General features: G+C 39.6%; 1 protein-coding gene across 1 annotated transcript; it reads left to right on the top strand.

Moving 5' to 3' along the window:
• Positions 1-9936: 9936 nt before the first annotated feature.
• On the top strand, positions 9937-10856 carry pnx (posterior neuron-specific homeobox). The gene is given in 3 exon segments (XM_085465256.1): positions 9937-9989; positions 9991-10166; positions 10258-10856. Coding segments are annotated over 3 exon segments (684 nt in total). The 3' UTR covers positions 10713-10856.
• The last annotated feature ends 4472 nt before the right edge of the window (positions 10857-15328 follow it).

A 15328-nucleotide genomic window follows, 5' to 3' on the forward strand; every position in this document is an offset into this window, starting at 1 on the left:
ACATCGCGAGAAGATGACAGCTTCCGGTTAGTGAATCAGCGCCACAGGAATTCAAATTTGTGAAGTTGTACTCAACTTGTATACACAAAATTACCAAAAAACAAACAAACAAAGGCAAACCATTCTCAATCAAAAGCACAAATTACATCCAGCTGTACATTTAAAGGGCAGCATAAACAATCATGTTAGGTTAAAGTTGGTTTTTTTTGTTTTTGTTTGTTTTGTTGTTCTCTATTCATTAGAAACAGTCGAATCGTGATTATATTCTCTCTATTTATTTTTATTTTTTTTACTTTCACTATAACAGTACAACCATTTGAATCAACTTCAAGTCTCAGCCTAATAAAATCATTAATTGGAAAATTTTCATTTAAAATTTTAAAATGTAAATTGTAAAATCCATGTTAGGAGGAGTTGAAATATTTTAGTTTTCTAATTGTGGGTATCTGATCTAATTCAACAAGTTTAAAAATAGTCTTTACGTCTTAAATGAAATTTACTACCAGTCAAAAGTTTGGACACACCTCATTGTTTTTCTTTACTTTCATGAGTATTTACATTGCAGATTCTCTTTTTTTTTTTTTTTTTTTTTTTTTTTCTTCTAAATGACATCAGAAACAGCAGTATGCGACATTACGTGATGGCAGAGCTTCAGTTCATCCTTTGTCATTTTTTTTTTTTTTTTTTTTTAATAAATAGGACAGGGAGAATGAATGAGAGAAAGAGGGGGAGAGAAAGAAAGAAAACCAAAGGGGAGAAGAGACGGTGAGAAGGGGGGGGAAGAGAGAGAGAAAAAAAAAAGAACTCCTGGGTCACCTGTATGGAGAAAAAAAAAAAAACAAACAAAAAAAACAAACAGAGGAGACAGCAAACAACAAAGAGCAACATAATAATAGAGAAAACAAAGCACCATCACAATAAACTAGCTAGTCATAGATATCAATATTTACTAAATAATAAACGATATTGTGCAGCACGCAAGATAGACAGCGCACAGTGTGCTTTGAGGCAGCAGCCAAGAAAGCTTTAGTCCGCGTCTGTGAATACCCATGTGTGCATACCTGTGTGGATCAGCATGTTTGCATTCCAAAGGTTTCTCCATGTAATGATCTGCTAGGGAGTGTGGGGGGGCCACAGCCCCGTCCTCCAGGGTGTGAAGCGGGTATGGAGGAGATCAAAACTCCAGACATCCAGAGGCCCCCAGAACACAAGAGACCATGGAAGACCAACAGAGGGGCAGCCGCGCCACTGTTCCAGTAAGAGCTGAGGAGAGTCCCAGATGAGGGCTCGCCCAGCAGCCGCGGAGCAGAAGTCAGGGGGAGTTGCAGTGACGCGCCCGTGAGCTCCGCCGGCCCCCAGCTGTGCCTGAGTGACCGAGCCCCAGGCCGAGAAGCCGGGGGCACCCCACCTCCAAAGGGGCCCGAGCGAGCCCCAGGCCCCAGGCCCCGACAAGCGGCCGCCAAGGAGTGAGCCGGTGTGTACCCGGACGCCCACCCCCAGACACAAAGAACCACCAACACACCGACACCTGAGGGAGTCCGCCACCGGCAGGGGAAGTGGTGGTGGGTGGAGATAGGCCTCCAAACCTTGGAGGGCCTGAGGTGTCCCCAGAGAGGTGGCGTCTGACACCCAACCTGACATATAGATACAGACATACAGGCACACACAGACACAAACATCCATTCCCACCCTCATGCTCTCATATGCACTCACTCCACACTCAACCAACGTGGAGACAGACATAAAGAGACGCTGTACACACAATCACACTCCCCAAGCGTACTCTACATTGCAGATTCTCACTGAAGGCATCAACACTATGAATGAATGCATATGGAATTATATAGTAAAGAAAAACGTTTGAAATAACTCAAAGCATGTTTTATATTTTAGATTCTTCAAAATAGATTGCTTGATTACTGCCCACACCTGGCATTCTCTCAATGAGCTGCATGAGGTAGATACTTGAAGGAGTTCCCAGAGATGCTCAGCCCTTGTTGGCCCTTTTGCCTTTACTCTGTGGTCCATCTCATCCCAAACCATCTTAATTGGGTTTAGATCAGTTGATTGTGGAGGCCAGGCCATCTAGCACAGCATTACTCTCCTTCTTGGTCAAACTGGTTCAACTAAACACAAACTGGATGGGATGGCATGTCAATGCAGGATGCTGTGGTAGCTATACTGGTTCAGTGTCCCTTCACAATGTCACCAGCAAAGCATCCACACATATGTTTCTTTGGATTTTGAGTGTTCCTTGTGCTCACAGACTTGTTTTTCTCAGCAAAATTAACCAAAAATTCGGAATTGGCTTATTCCCAATCGACTGGCAACAAAGATGACATTACCTAGGGTGACCATATTTAGACTTCCAAAAAAGAGGCCACTCGGCCCAGTCTTGAAGAACTTTAATAATACTGTTTGTTTAAAGAAAATTTTAACATACTTAAACGATGTTCTCTGTGCGGTTAACTCATTCACTGCCATTGACGTCTATAGCCGTCAATGGCAGTGAATGAGTCAATGGGTTTAACTCATTCACTGCCAATGGCTGGCAGTGAATGAGTTAATGAATGGTGAAATAAAAAATATCATATAAGCTTTTACAAGTCAACAAGTGCAAAAAAAGAGGATGGTTGGTCACCCTACATTACCCTGTGGAAGAACGAATGGAGGAAGCAAAAGTGACGAGATAGGGAATGAGGTCAACAGGTGAGGTGGAGCCCAGCTGATGGTTGGGGATGAGGCCCGCAATGGCATTGAAGGAGGAAACTATCTGGAGCCTGCCACTGGAACTGAAGGTGGAGACCCTCTGGTGGCCTGGCTGGGGACCAGTGACAGTGACTAGAACCCACCAGTGGTTTAACAGGAGAGTGGGGCTGACTGAGAAGACTCACAGGATATTCTGGGAAGGCAAAAAAAAAAAAAAAAAAAAAAAAAAAAAAAACATAACCCCAAACCCACACAACACAGGGTGGTCTGGAGATGCCAGAGGCTGGGGCTGCTTGTAGAGCATACAGCCAACCCTTCTGGAGGCAAGGACTGCAGCTGTTCTGGCTCAGGATTCACCGGTCTTGGTCTCGAGACCACTTTTACGTGGTCTTGGTCTTGTCTTGGTCTCGACGGACTTTGATCTCGGTCTTGTCTTGGAATTGCTGTCTCAGATCGACATAGTGGTCGGGAGATTTGGAGTAAACAGTATCCATGACACACAACGTAACGTTCGATAATGTGTCATGCACAAAAGCATCAGCTCTAAGAGCCGTGCTTAGAGAGTGCTTTGTAGTGAATCCGAAGAGTCGACTCCCACTGAGCGAGAGCCAGCTCCTCACTTAATTTCCTTTCGCTGCTCAACTCTCACACAGTGGCTCAGCTATGCTCCAATCACTCCATATTTTGGCCAATCACATGCAAGGATATTGGATAATATCATTATGTGAAAAACGGAGAGGATGAGAGATGCGACAGTCAAGTGGAGCGTGCGTCTGTCTCCTCGGTAAGTGAGTGAAACAGTAGACAGCGGTGAGGAGGGCTGTGAGAGTGCATCGCAAAAACACATAAATATGCCTGACACCCGTAAACGAAGCAGCATCTGGCTGTAGTTTAAAGACTTTTTTATCTCAGTCTCGTCTCGACTTTGTCTTGGTCTTGACTCGGTCTGTCTTGCTCTTGGTCTCGATACCCTCTGGTCTTGGTATTGTCTTGGGCTTGGTTTAGGCGGTCTTGACTACAAGTCTAATATACACAGGAGGGTGGTAGGGCAAGTAAAGACCGCTTGGGAGAACAAGACACAGCAGGAACAAATTAGGCATAATGAGACATTGGAAGAAAAACTGAACATAATATATGCAAGAAAAGGAACCATCAAAATAAAACAGGAAGCATAAACACTTAAACAGATACTGACACCTAGACAAAAAGTAAATAAACAAGGATGAAACACAGAGAGAGAACAGGAGTGGAACAAATGTAAGGTAATTTATGACTAAACTAGAAACAAAATAATACAATGGGGAATTAATAGGGAGCAGAGTAGAGCAAATGTATAAGAAATTTATAAGCACAACTGACAAACACAAGGAACCCAAAGCATAATTAATGCTAAGCTCAAAACCATTGCTGTTAGGGCTCTGTGTGCGGAGGGATGGAGAGGAGGATCCAAATGTAGGACTCGAACACTGAATTGAAACTCAAAAACCTCAGCTTTATTGCTGGTGAGAAAGCAAAACACGAACTGACACTGAATCACTGGAAACTGAAACACACAAGCAAGTCTGAGGGTACAACGCAACACTGAGCAAAGGCAAACACAGGGCTTATATACACAGGGGAGTAATCAGAGAATGGAAAACAGGAGGGAGACACAACTGGGAGAGATTAGGGCTAACAAGACAGGGGGAGTGAAGTTAGACATACTGACATAAGATGTAAACCTTCAAAATAAAACAGGAAACAATACACAAAGATGCAGACTAAGAAACACGGACTTTACATGGGCAGAACTAAACCTAAACCAGAATAAGCTGGAACATACTAAACATCATCGTCATCATCATCATCATCATCATCATCATCATCATCATCATCATCATCGCCTGACAATAGATCAAGAAAATAAACAAAAATACAAAATCAAACCAAAACATGAAAACCCAAAATGCTGGGTCAGAACTGACCCAGAACCGTGACAATTGCATGCCAGGAGCTTGAACATAGCTCAGAACTAAAGGCATGAAAAAACACCAAAAGAAACCGGTTCAGGTATAATGAAATAAAGACCCATAAACCCAAAGAAATGGCACCACAAACATGCTATTTGCAAATTCCAACTGTTTTTCTAATTTTATTGTTAATGCATTTACAACAAGTGTCACAGAGGAGTCCACAATTAATCACTGGTTATAGAATGTTTTTGTATTTAATTTCAGAGATGCATTTTCAAGACAAATCTCAAAGGATCAAAAGGGGGGGGGGGGGGGGGGGGATTTTCCAACAAGAGGTAGAGGTCAGCATTTCCCTGATAACAAAAAATGTGTTAATAATAATGGATTGGATTTATATAGCGCTTTTCAAGGCACCCAAAGCGCTTTACAATGCCACTATTCATTCACTCTCACATTCACACACTGGTGGAGGCAAGCTACGGTGGTAGCCACAGCTGCCCTGGGGCAGACTGACAGAAGCGAGGCTGCCATATCGCGCCATTGGCCCCTCTGGCCAACACCAGTAGGAAGTAGGGTAAAGTGTCTTGTCCAAGGACACAACGACCAGGACAGAGAGCCCGGGGATCGAACCGGTGACAGATGCGCTTCCCAACCCCCTGAGCCACGGTCGCCCCCAACTGTTAATGAACTGTCGTCTGTGGAGACAATGAGGTTCCATTGAGACAAAAACTGATATTCTCTGGGGAATGTCAATTAACGTACATGCTGTGGGCACAGCTCCCTCTAAGACATTTGGGCCCTCATGCAGACCTTGTGGAGAAATCATGCACATGAATAGCCAGCTGGAGGTCATTTTTGTGGCAGTGTATGTTCTGTACCTCTAGACACAAAAGAACAGATACTAGTGCTGCAGCTTAGCTGATACCATTTACAGCTCTGTTGAGCTCTCCTTGTTAGCCTGTCACTAGCAAATTCTTGAGACTGTGCTGAGAGACACAGCAAGCCTTCTTCCTATGGCATTGCATGAATGCGTCATCCTGGACTACCTGTGCAACCTAAAATGGGCTGTATGTACTGTAATCAAAACTAGAGAAAAATCAGAAGGAATAAAGAGAGAGAAATGGTCTTTGGCCACTTTTCTTTTGGTGTAGGCAACTGTTTCCTTCTATTTCGCTGTGAATCTGAGCACTACCTGTTGTCAACTATATCTGGACTGAAACACAGTTTTTCTGTCTACAACTGGCCAACCTTCTTGAGGTGTCTGCAACAAAAAGTGGACCTGCCTTTCAGTGTGAGTTAAGGTTAAGGTACCAATTGGTTTAATTCATTCTGTTTTGTTTATAAAGATTCTTGGCACAGAACACTTTGATTTGTAAAACAAATTATTCAAAATTGCACATAATTTTTGTCATCAACATTTTTACAACAACTTTGTCACCAAGAATGTTGAAATAGGGGCAATTGTTCTCTTTTGTGGTCTAAATGTATTTTAATTGTTGAAAGTGGACATGAAACACCACATGTAAGGCTAATTTACAACACGAACACCTCCTCTAAAAAACTGCCATAGATTTAACACCATCCGTGAAGCTGGATTTAAGACATAACTGTTTACAGATTAAGTTTTTAGAACATGTTTGGCACCATTTTCTGTTTGTACAGAATGTGATATCACTGGGTTGGTTGGTTGGTTGGTTGCTGTAATCAACTTACATTAGTTAGTATTAGCTATAGTGACATATAACTTAGTGGGGGAAAAAGGAAAACTAGACTGTTTTCAACAGAATGTTAATATATACAGTAAGGAAAACAAATTGTGGGTAATCCTCAGAATAACAGAGGGCTTGTGCTGGTTGCCCATGACAATTAACCATTCTACTTTGTTGCTGTTTGTCATAAATGTAAATGCTGAAAAAAGGGGCTGTTGCTGCAAAACTGACCTGACCCCATCCATTCATCTAAAGAACCCGAGGAGACATTACAGAGGTCACATATGTTGCTTCTTTTTATATTTCCAGCAGAAAACATACTTTTCATTTCATTGTAACACACCATTTGTGGGTTCATGAGAGGATGAATGCGTGAGTTGAGGGCTGCTAGTGATCAAAATTTCATAGAAAGGAAACATTTTTGTATATAAAAATGTAGCAAAGAATATAAAAAAACAAACAAATCAATTTAATTAATACTCGCTGATGTCTTGTTAGCTGCAGTTTTTTTAAAGTAGCTTTTCTATCAGCAGATGGACTGTTTCATTCAAAAAGCACACACATGTTGATAACAATTTCTCTCTACTTTTGTTTTTCTCTTCTTCATTTTTTGTTTATAAAGACAACACTAGAGGTTCACACAATGTTTCCTCTTGAATAGGGATGCAACGATACCAATTTTTTCAAACCGATACGATACCGATACTTGGATCTGAGTACTTGCCGATACAGAGTACAGAAAAACGATACTTCTACCACACACACACACACTCACGCACATAAATACAATTAATTGGAAGACAGGTTTTATTATATTCCCTGCCGATAAAAAAATAAAATCTTAATAAAAATGACCACAAAAAAATTTCAAGTGAAAAATAAGCACTTCTGTTAAATGATTGCAGAGTCTCCACATTGTAATTTTACAAAATATCACTGAACTATTGGCACTGTCTTGAGCTTTCAGAATAATAAATAAACACTTTTGTTTGGAATAAAATAAATACAAATTAGGTTTGAGAATAGAATAAACTTTTAAATTATTGCAGTGTCCATATTGTAAACAAACAAACAAAATAACGAAAGTATTTGGCATTGACGAACAAACTCCTCATCAGTCTACTGTGCCGTTAAACCAAAGACTGACATACTGCTTGTCTTTACCTCTTCAGAAAGTTTTGGCACCATTATCTCCCTGATGTATGGGCAGTTGGGAATTTCATATCGCAGCTCGAGTATGCTGAGAAGACAATGCAATTCTATATTTTCCACGACCGGCATTGGCTGGTCATCCAGAGCGATAAAACCTGAGTTAAATTTGGCTGTTCCGGTCCACACTGCTGACATTTTGTTTAGTCTAGCTACAGCAGCCTCCAGTTTCTCTTTTTTATCTGGAGTCGCCAGTCTCACTCGCCTAACCCTGTGCCTGTTTAGCGCGGAATGTCCCCCTAGTGGCCAATCTAAAAAACTACAACAGAAATGACAAGCCACCCTCTGATTAATGAAATAAGTTGGTATCGGTTCATGGTATCGGTTAACTTTTACGAGTATGAGTACACACACATTTTACAGTATCGGCCCCGATACCCGATACCAGTATCGGTATCGGTGCATCCCTACTCTTGAACACTGGGACAGAGTAGCAGCTCATGCTTGACATGGATAGCAAAACCTTTGCACGTCGCTTGTGAGTCACCAAGCCACAGTTTGAATACCTCCTTACAAAGCTGCAGGAGAAGAGATTACAAAAAGAACCCAGTTAAGAGCTGTCGCAAGAGTTCCTGTGACAAAGAAGGTGTTGATGTTCCTGTGGTACATGGCCAACCAAAATAGCTTCTGGGAGATCTTAGACAAGTTTGATATGTCATAGTCATCAACACGCAGTAGCATATTAAAAGTACTGAGCACCATGTGTACACAGGGCCAGTACCTTTATCTCCTGGCCAAACAGCTGTGAGAAAGTCATATCCGCTGCTGCTGCTGTCCATCTCTTGGTGTCTCAGCTGTGTGACAGATGCAGTTGATGATTGCCAATAAGGGTGCAGAGGCCACACATATGTAGAAGAGACTACATAAACAGAAAGTCCATCTACTCCACTGTATATGAAAGAGGGTGGTTCATTGATTTCTTGTTTGGTCTTCCGCCAAGGAGACTCCTTGATGTATCCTTCAGTCGTGAGGTCCTCCAACTTCTATGCTATGTGACCAATCACACTCTCCTCTCTCCTTGTAGAAAATAAAAGCTTTGAAATGATAAACGCTGTCTGCCTTGGGTGTGCATATGAGTCTTAATCATGTATTGGCCTTAATGGCATGACATATCAGAAATAGTGTGAGTAACATTTGTTGGTTTTTTTTAAGGTAATTGTTTGCATTTGTTTGCATAAACAAGATTTCTGTTCAAGTAAACATAATTTAAGAAATTATATGTTGCAGGAACTTTCATTAGATGTTTAAAATAGTAAGTGATTAGTCTTTATTAAGTCAAGAGTACATCAAAGTTAATATTTTAAGTCTGATGGTACAGTTAAACATGAGTGCCTTGAGTATCTTAAACAACACCAAAAAAGTGCACTGGTAGTACAATATAAATTTTTTAAGGTGATCAATTACTGACATTTGCGTTTAAGGTTAACTTCTTTCTATTTGTACATACAATATATCTAGTTAATTTGAATAACTAAGTGTAGAAATATAGTTAGGAAAGGCACAAGAGCGTTTTGATAATGAAGATAAGCCATTTTTTACACTCAGCATCATGTGCATATATTGATATTTAGGGTTACCTGTTTAGTGAAGTCATCAACAGTTTAGTCAGTTCAGTTTAAAAAATGCTGAATTCTTTCTGTTTTGTGAGTAACTCACAAGATAGATAGATAGATAGATAGATAGATAGATAGATAGATAGATAGATAGATAGATAGATAGATAGATAGATAGATAGATAGATAGATAGATAGATAGATATAACATTAGATTTTTTTAAGATTTAATAAGCATTTTAACACCAAATACCGGTACATAAAATAATTAACAGAAAGAGTGATGGAAAACTTATCTATCTTCACATCTTAACAGTCTTTCTAACGAGAGGGGCTGCACACGATCAGTCTGCGATGATCCGATGGCTGTCATAAAGTTGTCTGTGCCTTCTAATTAAACCCACAAGCTAATAAAACATAAGCTCTAAAAGACAAATGGCACCCTGAAAAGTGGAATACAAGGAAGGAAAAGGCTGAAACTTTCCCTGTGATGACTCAATAAATTAGCATAACAACCACCATGTACGTGTCCTAACAGCGGAAAATCCCCTATTTGCAAACAATAACTTGCCAAGCAACGATAAGGAACACGAGCTGAAAGAAAGAAGGCACATTTTAACCGGATCCGGAGCAATAAATAACTGCCCCACCACACCACACCACACCACACCACACCCCCCCAACCCTGGGGCCTCACATTTACATTTTGAAGTACCCGAGGGTCCCACAGATCGTCCTCACATGGAGGGCGCTGGGTGCAATTGTTTCTGGAAGACGCATTGCTTCATTTGGGTATCTTTTTGAATGACATGTAAATTTCAAAGCGCCCCGGTGGTGTTCGAAGAGGTAGTACATATAAGCACAGACACCAACACTGATTACTTGTGCCCTTAGCGGACCACTGCAAGCTGAAATGCAGCCAGCTGAAGCCAAATTGCCGCTCATCCACAAAACATCGTTTTCCGTGGAAGATATTTTGGACCCAACGAAGTTTACAGGGGAAAAAATACGTAATGGGGACACAGGAGCTCCGGGTGAGAATAAAACTCTCTGAGGCCTGAGAATTTAACTTTAAATGTAAAAATGTATTCACAAGTGAAATAATAATTTATCATTCTCTTTCAGGAAGTCATACTTCCAGAAATAAATCCAGAAAGCTACACAATCGCACCTCAAGTGAAAACAACAGCCCTATGGCCAGAGCGCTGTGTGCTACGCAGCTTCAGAGCTCGGAAGAAAAAAGCTGTCGGGTCCGTACCGCATTCACCCTGGAGCAACTGCAGGTTCTGGAGCAAAGCTTTCAGAAGTGCCACTACCTGTCGGTGCTGGAGCGACACACCATCGCCTCAGCCATGCGCTTGTCCGAGACTCAGGTAAAGATCTGGTTTCAAAACAGGCGCACAAAGTGGAAGAAAGAGCGTCTGCAGGCGAAGGAGGGCGAAGATGAAAAATACGGTCTGTCCTCCCATCCTGCGCTCTGCTCTTCTCTGTACTACAGTTCTCTTTTCCGCCAGCAGCACCCTCCGCTCCAGCTGTTTGCATCACTGCCCCTGGTGCACATCTGTCATTATTACACATAAGGCGTAAAATACGCACGGAGTGACTGAATATTGGACCAGAATGTCGCCCACCGGCATCTTCAGAAAAAAATTACATTGCAAAAATATTGCAGTGTTATCAAATTGTTGTAAAAGTTATACAAATGGAATGTATTTAGAAATGAAAATGGGTTAAATGTTTAAAGTTCTCTAATGTAATTATAATTTATTCCGATAGACAAATTTGTAAAAGCTTATTTTTTTCAAATTACTTTTCATTTGTTACCCAGATAGTTTCGTTTTCTTCATTACACAGTGCTAGTAAAGGCGGTAGGTTTATATTTAGATTTGAATCAAAACAAACTATCAAAAAAATTAATCCTGAATTGTTGAATTTTGTTTGAATTCAGACTGTTGGATTCAAAACTGGTTAGCAGTTGCTTTTTAAAACAATTCTGTGCTACAATTTGGATGCATTGGGGGATTTTGAAGTTCTAAGATTTATCATGTTCAGGGTGCAACTGTGCAGGGACATTTATGGAACGTTGAAAATCAGTTGGCACAAGACCCAGTAAGAACTATACTGTAACTTTAACAAGTGACAGCACTCTTCTCAGAAGAAAGAGATGGGCCCATGTTTTCCAGCCATGTTATAGGTATGTTAACATGTTTTCTGGCTGGCTATCCAGCATTAAGCCACTGATTAATACAAGTAAAAGAGACCTATTAGTTTACCCCTGAGCCTTCACTCTGAACTGCTGGACGGTCACTTGCTTCTATCTAATTTCACTTTCACTCTGTGCCAGCTATATAAGGTATACAAATAAATAAGCACTATTTTTACTGTGCTCTACTGTTTATTGTGTCTTTTTTGCATTCTTATTTGTTCTTTGGTATTAATGTCTCATGTTACTCAATTATTTCAAACTAACAGTAAATTTACTATGCTACACATGGCAGATACTTCCAAAACATTTTTATTTCTCATGGACAGTTTAAAGAAACACTTTTTTACAGCTTAAACCACATTTCATAGAAAAACTTTATTTGCAAGTGTTTGCTATAGACTTACTAAGCGCTAATGTGCATGTAGATTTATTGTTTTTCGTCTTATCACACTCACTTCAAAATGACCTCAAATAGCTAAAACTTAAGAATACAATAAATCTCTGACTTTATTGTCCTCATGATTTGTATATTCCAACTTTTTGTTGCTCCTTGTCTACATTGTAAAACCACTTACAAAAACATACACCTGTGTCTCCTCTGTCTCAGAAGCATTTTAGGAAATGAGAAATGTCCATGAAATTAAATGTCCAATAAGATGGAAGATATTTTTGGGGTCTCAAGAAAGAGAAAGGAGGCACAAAACTGAAAAATGAGAGAAGCCCAGCCTCTGACATTAGATAAATGGACAAACAACTTGTCTTGGAATCAATATGCTTTTACAGTAGTTTTCTATTTCCTGAGATTATGGGAGATCTGATATCTCTTATTACAATTGTAATAAGAACAATCACACCATATTGGCCAGTCTGTAGGCAAACTATTACGTTATTAAAGATTCATACCAACACTGTATAACAAATCCCTGAACTCCATAGATAAAGAATAAAAACTAGCAGACATTAATTAGTCATTAGAAGTCAACATACTTTTATTTTTAAAATGTAAACCTTGAATGCTATATTGTATTATTTGTCTTAATGAAAGTAGACAAGTGATGTATGTCTAACAGTGATTTTATTTTGTTCAGTTACAGGACATTAGTGCAGAAACCAACATGGTGTCATCGGAGTCTGAGAACTTGAAAAAAGAATGTGGAGGGAGTGGAAACTGTAAATCTCCCATACAGTATATCCATTTATATTAGGGCAACAAGTGGACCCAAATAAAGCAAAAGTGATGCAGAAAATCTAGTTCATGCATTTATTACTATTTATTACTACTTGATGTTCGTGAGTGGGAGGGACAGAGGGACAAGTTCAAAGATGAACCAATGGACCTCCTTTACTACCAACAATGGGGAAAAAACTGAGTGAGAAGACATTAGGGTTGCCAACTATCCTGTTTTAGCCGGGGTATCTCGTATAATGAGCAAAATTGGTTCGTCCCTTATTCTACATTAAACCTCCCGTATATTGATATTACCGCCAATGCCACTTTCTGACCAACAGATGACACTCTTCGAAATACCAAATCTGATTTGACAGGAATTGTATCAGATTAGTTTTTGTGTACAGGCACACAGATATGAAGAGTAATGCGTAATTCATCAAAATAAGGTGCCATTTGATCTGCGTAGCATATTAAACTGGGTAACTGAAGCCTGTATTTACAATATTTCATGTTTAAAAAAACAATATCTTTTGTTTTTTGGTTATTTTTCAAAGGAAAACCCCATGTAATTTATGTTATATTTATCTTTCTTTATTGTTTTAGATGAGGTATTGACATTTTTGTTATAAGAATATGAACTTACAGTGCATACACTATGCTCAGTTGACTGTGCATTGTGCTTCTGGCCCTTCAGAGTGTCCCTTAATTTATAGTTAAAAAGTTGGCAACCCTAGAAGACACTGCTGGAACCTGAACTGTCTGTCAAATATCTGAGCTAAAGCTAATGTCACAGCAGCACGCTAATCAATGTATTTATGCTGGATAGCTAGTTAGCTAACACCATTACTGATAGCCATAATGCTCATTCATTCTTTTTTATTTTTGCTGCTGCACAGGGGTGTAATTTCCAGGGGGTTTAGGGGGGTTATTACCCCCCAAATAATCAGACCCAACCAAAATAACCCCCCCAACAAAATTATGAATTATCTTGCATAAATAGGCTGTTGATTTTCTTTACTCATTTCAAGTATTACCAGCAAAATAGTTGCATGTTTAATCATCTGGGAATTTACCCAGATTTATTTATTTATTTAGACAGAGATCTTGACCTCCCCAGTGTTCAGCACAAAGTTACGCCAGTGCTGCTGCACCTACTGAGGAAGGAGCGATTTGTGGTGTCTTTCTGATCAAGTTATCAATCAAGGTGATCAAGTTAAACCCAGTTCCTAACTATGAACATATCCAACCAGGCCCAAATATGAATGAGAAGAATCCATCTGCTTTAATCTTTTTTCATTTTGCTTACACACACACACACACACACACACACACACACACACACACACACACACACACACACACACACTTCAACACATCTGTATGCAATTTAACACATGCTCTTATACTCAATCGTCACGGACTCCTGAATTTGCCAATAAGTTAAACCATTATGGGAAAAGAAACCGTATTTAGTTTAAATAAATCGTATGGTTGACTTAGAAAAACTAAAATACATAAAGGGAGTAACTCAGTGAGAAAAAACGAATTTTGTTTGAAGCTACATATGCAACTTATACATAATTCTGACAGTTTTTAACAATATAACAACAGATTTTCCAATTTCAGAATATTAAATCAATACCTCTTAGTGCAACCTTTCAGGGAAAGACATTTGGAATCCAATTCATCAATGAGGCACTGGAATAATGGAAGCAAATAAAAGAGACAAAAGGAGAAAGAGGAAACATTTGTTCCACATGCATGCATGCACATGGTTCTGATTAGGGCAACGATTATGCAGTTTGTAGAAATCTAATCCATGTGGTGTGCATGATATAACACAACTTGACTGTCTGAAAGGTTTTGAAATAATAAAATGTAACCATGAGAATTGTCTCATTTTGCCTTCACACTAAAGGTATGTTTTGTAAATTAATGCATTTAAAAACTGTTTCTAGCCTTTCAAAATTAACTAACGCTATCAAAATAATATAACGAAACAACCGCTTTGACTTTAGTCAAAAACATCAGTTTGGTGTTAAAGAGATATCAAACAAAGTTGAACTAGGGCTGTACTTTAGTGTAATATACCAATTCATACCACAAAATGGTGTCGTGATGGTGTAATGTAATGGTGTAAATTTGTTTCAACCACACAATGCATTTAGAATAAATTCTTATTTAGACATGTGTGCTGCCAAGAGCCAAAGCTTGTTTAGGAAATTAAAATAAGGCTAAAAAGAAGTTGAAAAGGTTAAAAATAGCAGTAGTCTTCACTGCTCTATAAATGTTTTTGATTTCCTTGAGAGCTGGAGGTGTGCAGGAGATTCTCCGCCACTCTGGGATGGAGCTGAAGCGTTTCGATTTCCTGATCGAACCACCTGTTATTCAGCAACCTAATCAGCCACAGTACAAAGGGACTAGCCATCCAGACCTTGCCAGATTATCAGCATACTCAGTGTCTTAAACAGACTAGCTTTTATACTCTTCTCTTGCAAACTTGTCCTGTGCATACTAACGAAATATTGCCTTGTCTTCAGTTTGTGCCCTGTCAGTCTCCAGAGCCGTTTCTTCACATGAACTCACCAATATACAAAGGAACATTTATGGTCTGGAAATTCTAAAGTACACAATTAGTTTTCTGTCAAAAGTGGTGCACGAGAAAAAACATAATTTGAGCAAATCATTTAATTTCAGAGGCGTTCACCGGTGCAGCAGGAATTACCTCCAAGCACAGATAGTTACCCATGAGAGTATGAAACTGCAGAAAAATCAGGAGCACAAGAATCCAAATCAAAGCACACGAGTCCAACACCTGC

This window comes from Copadichromis virginalis, linkage group LG7, assembly GCF_057382275.1.
Source record: "Copadichromis virginalis isolate Kocher_CV1m ecotype Utaka linkage group LG7, C_Virginalis_male_GT1.1, whole genome shotgun sequence".
Lineage (NCBI taxonomy): Eukaryota > Metazoa > Chordata > Actinopteri > Cichliformes > Cichlidae > Copadichromis > Copadichromis virginalis.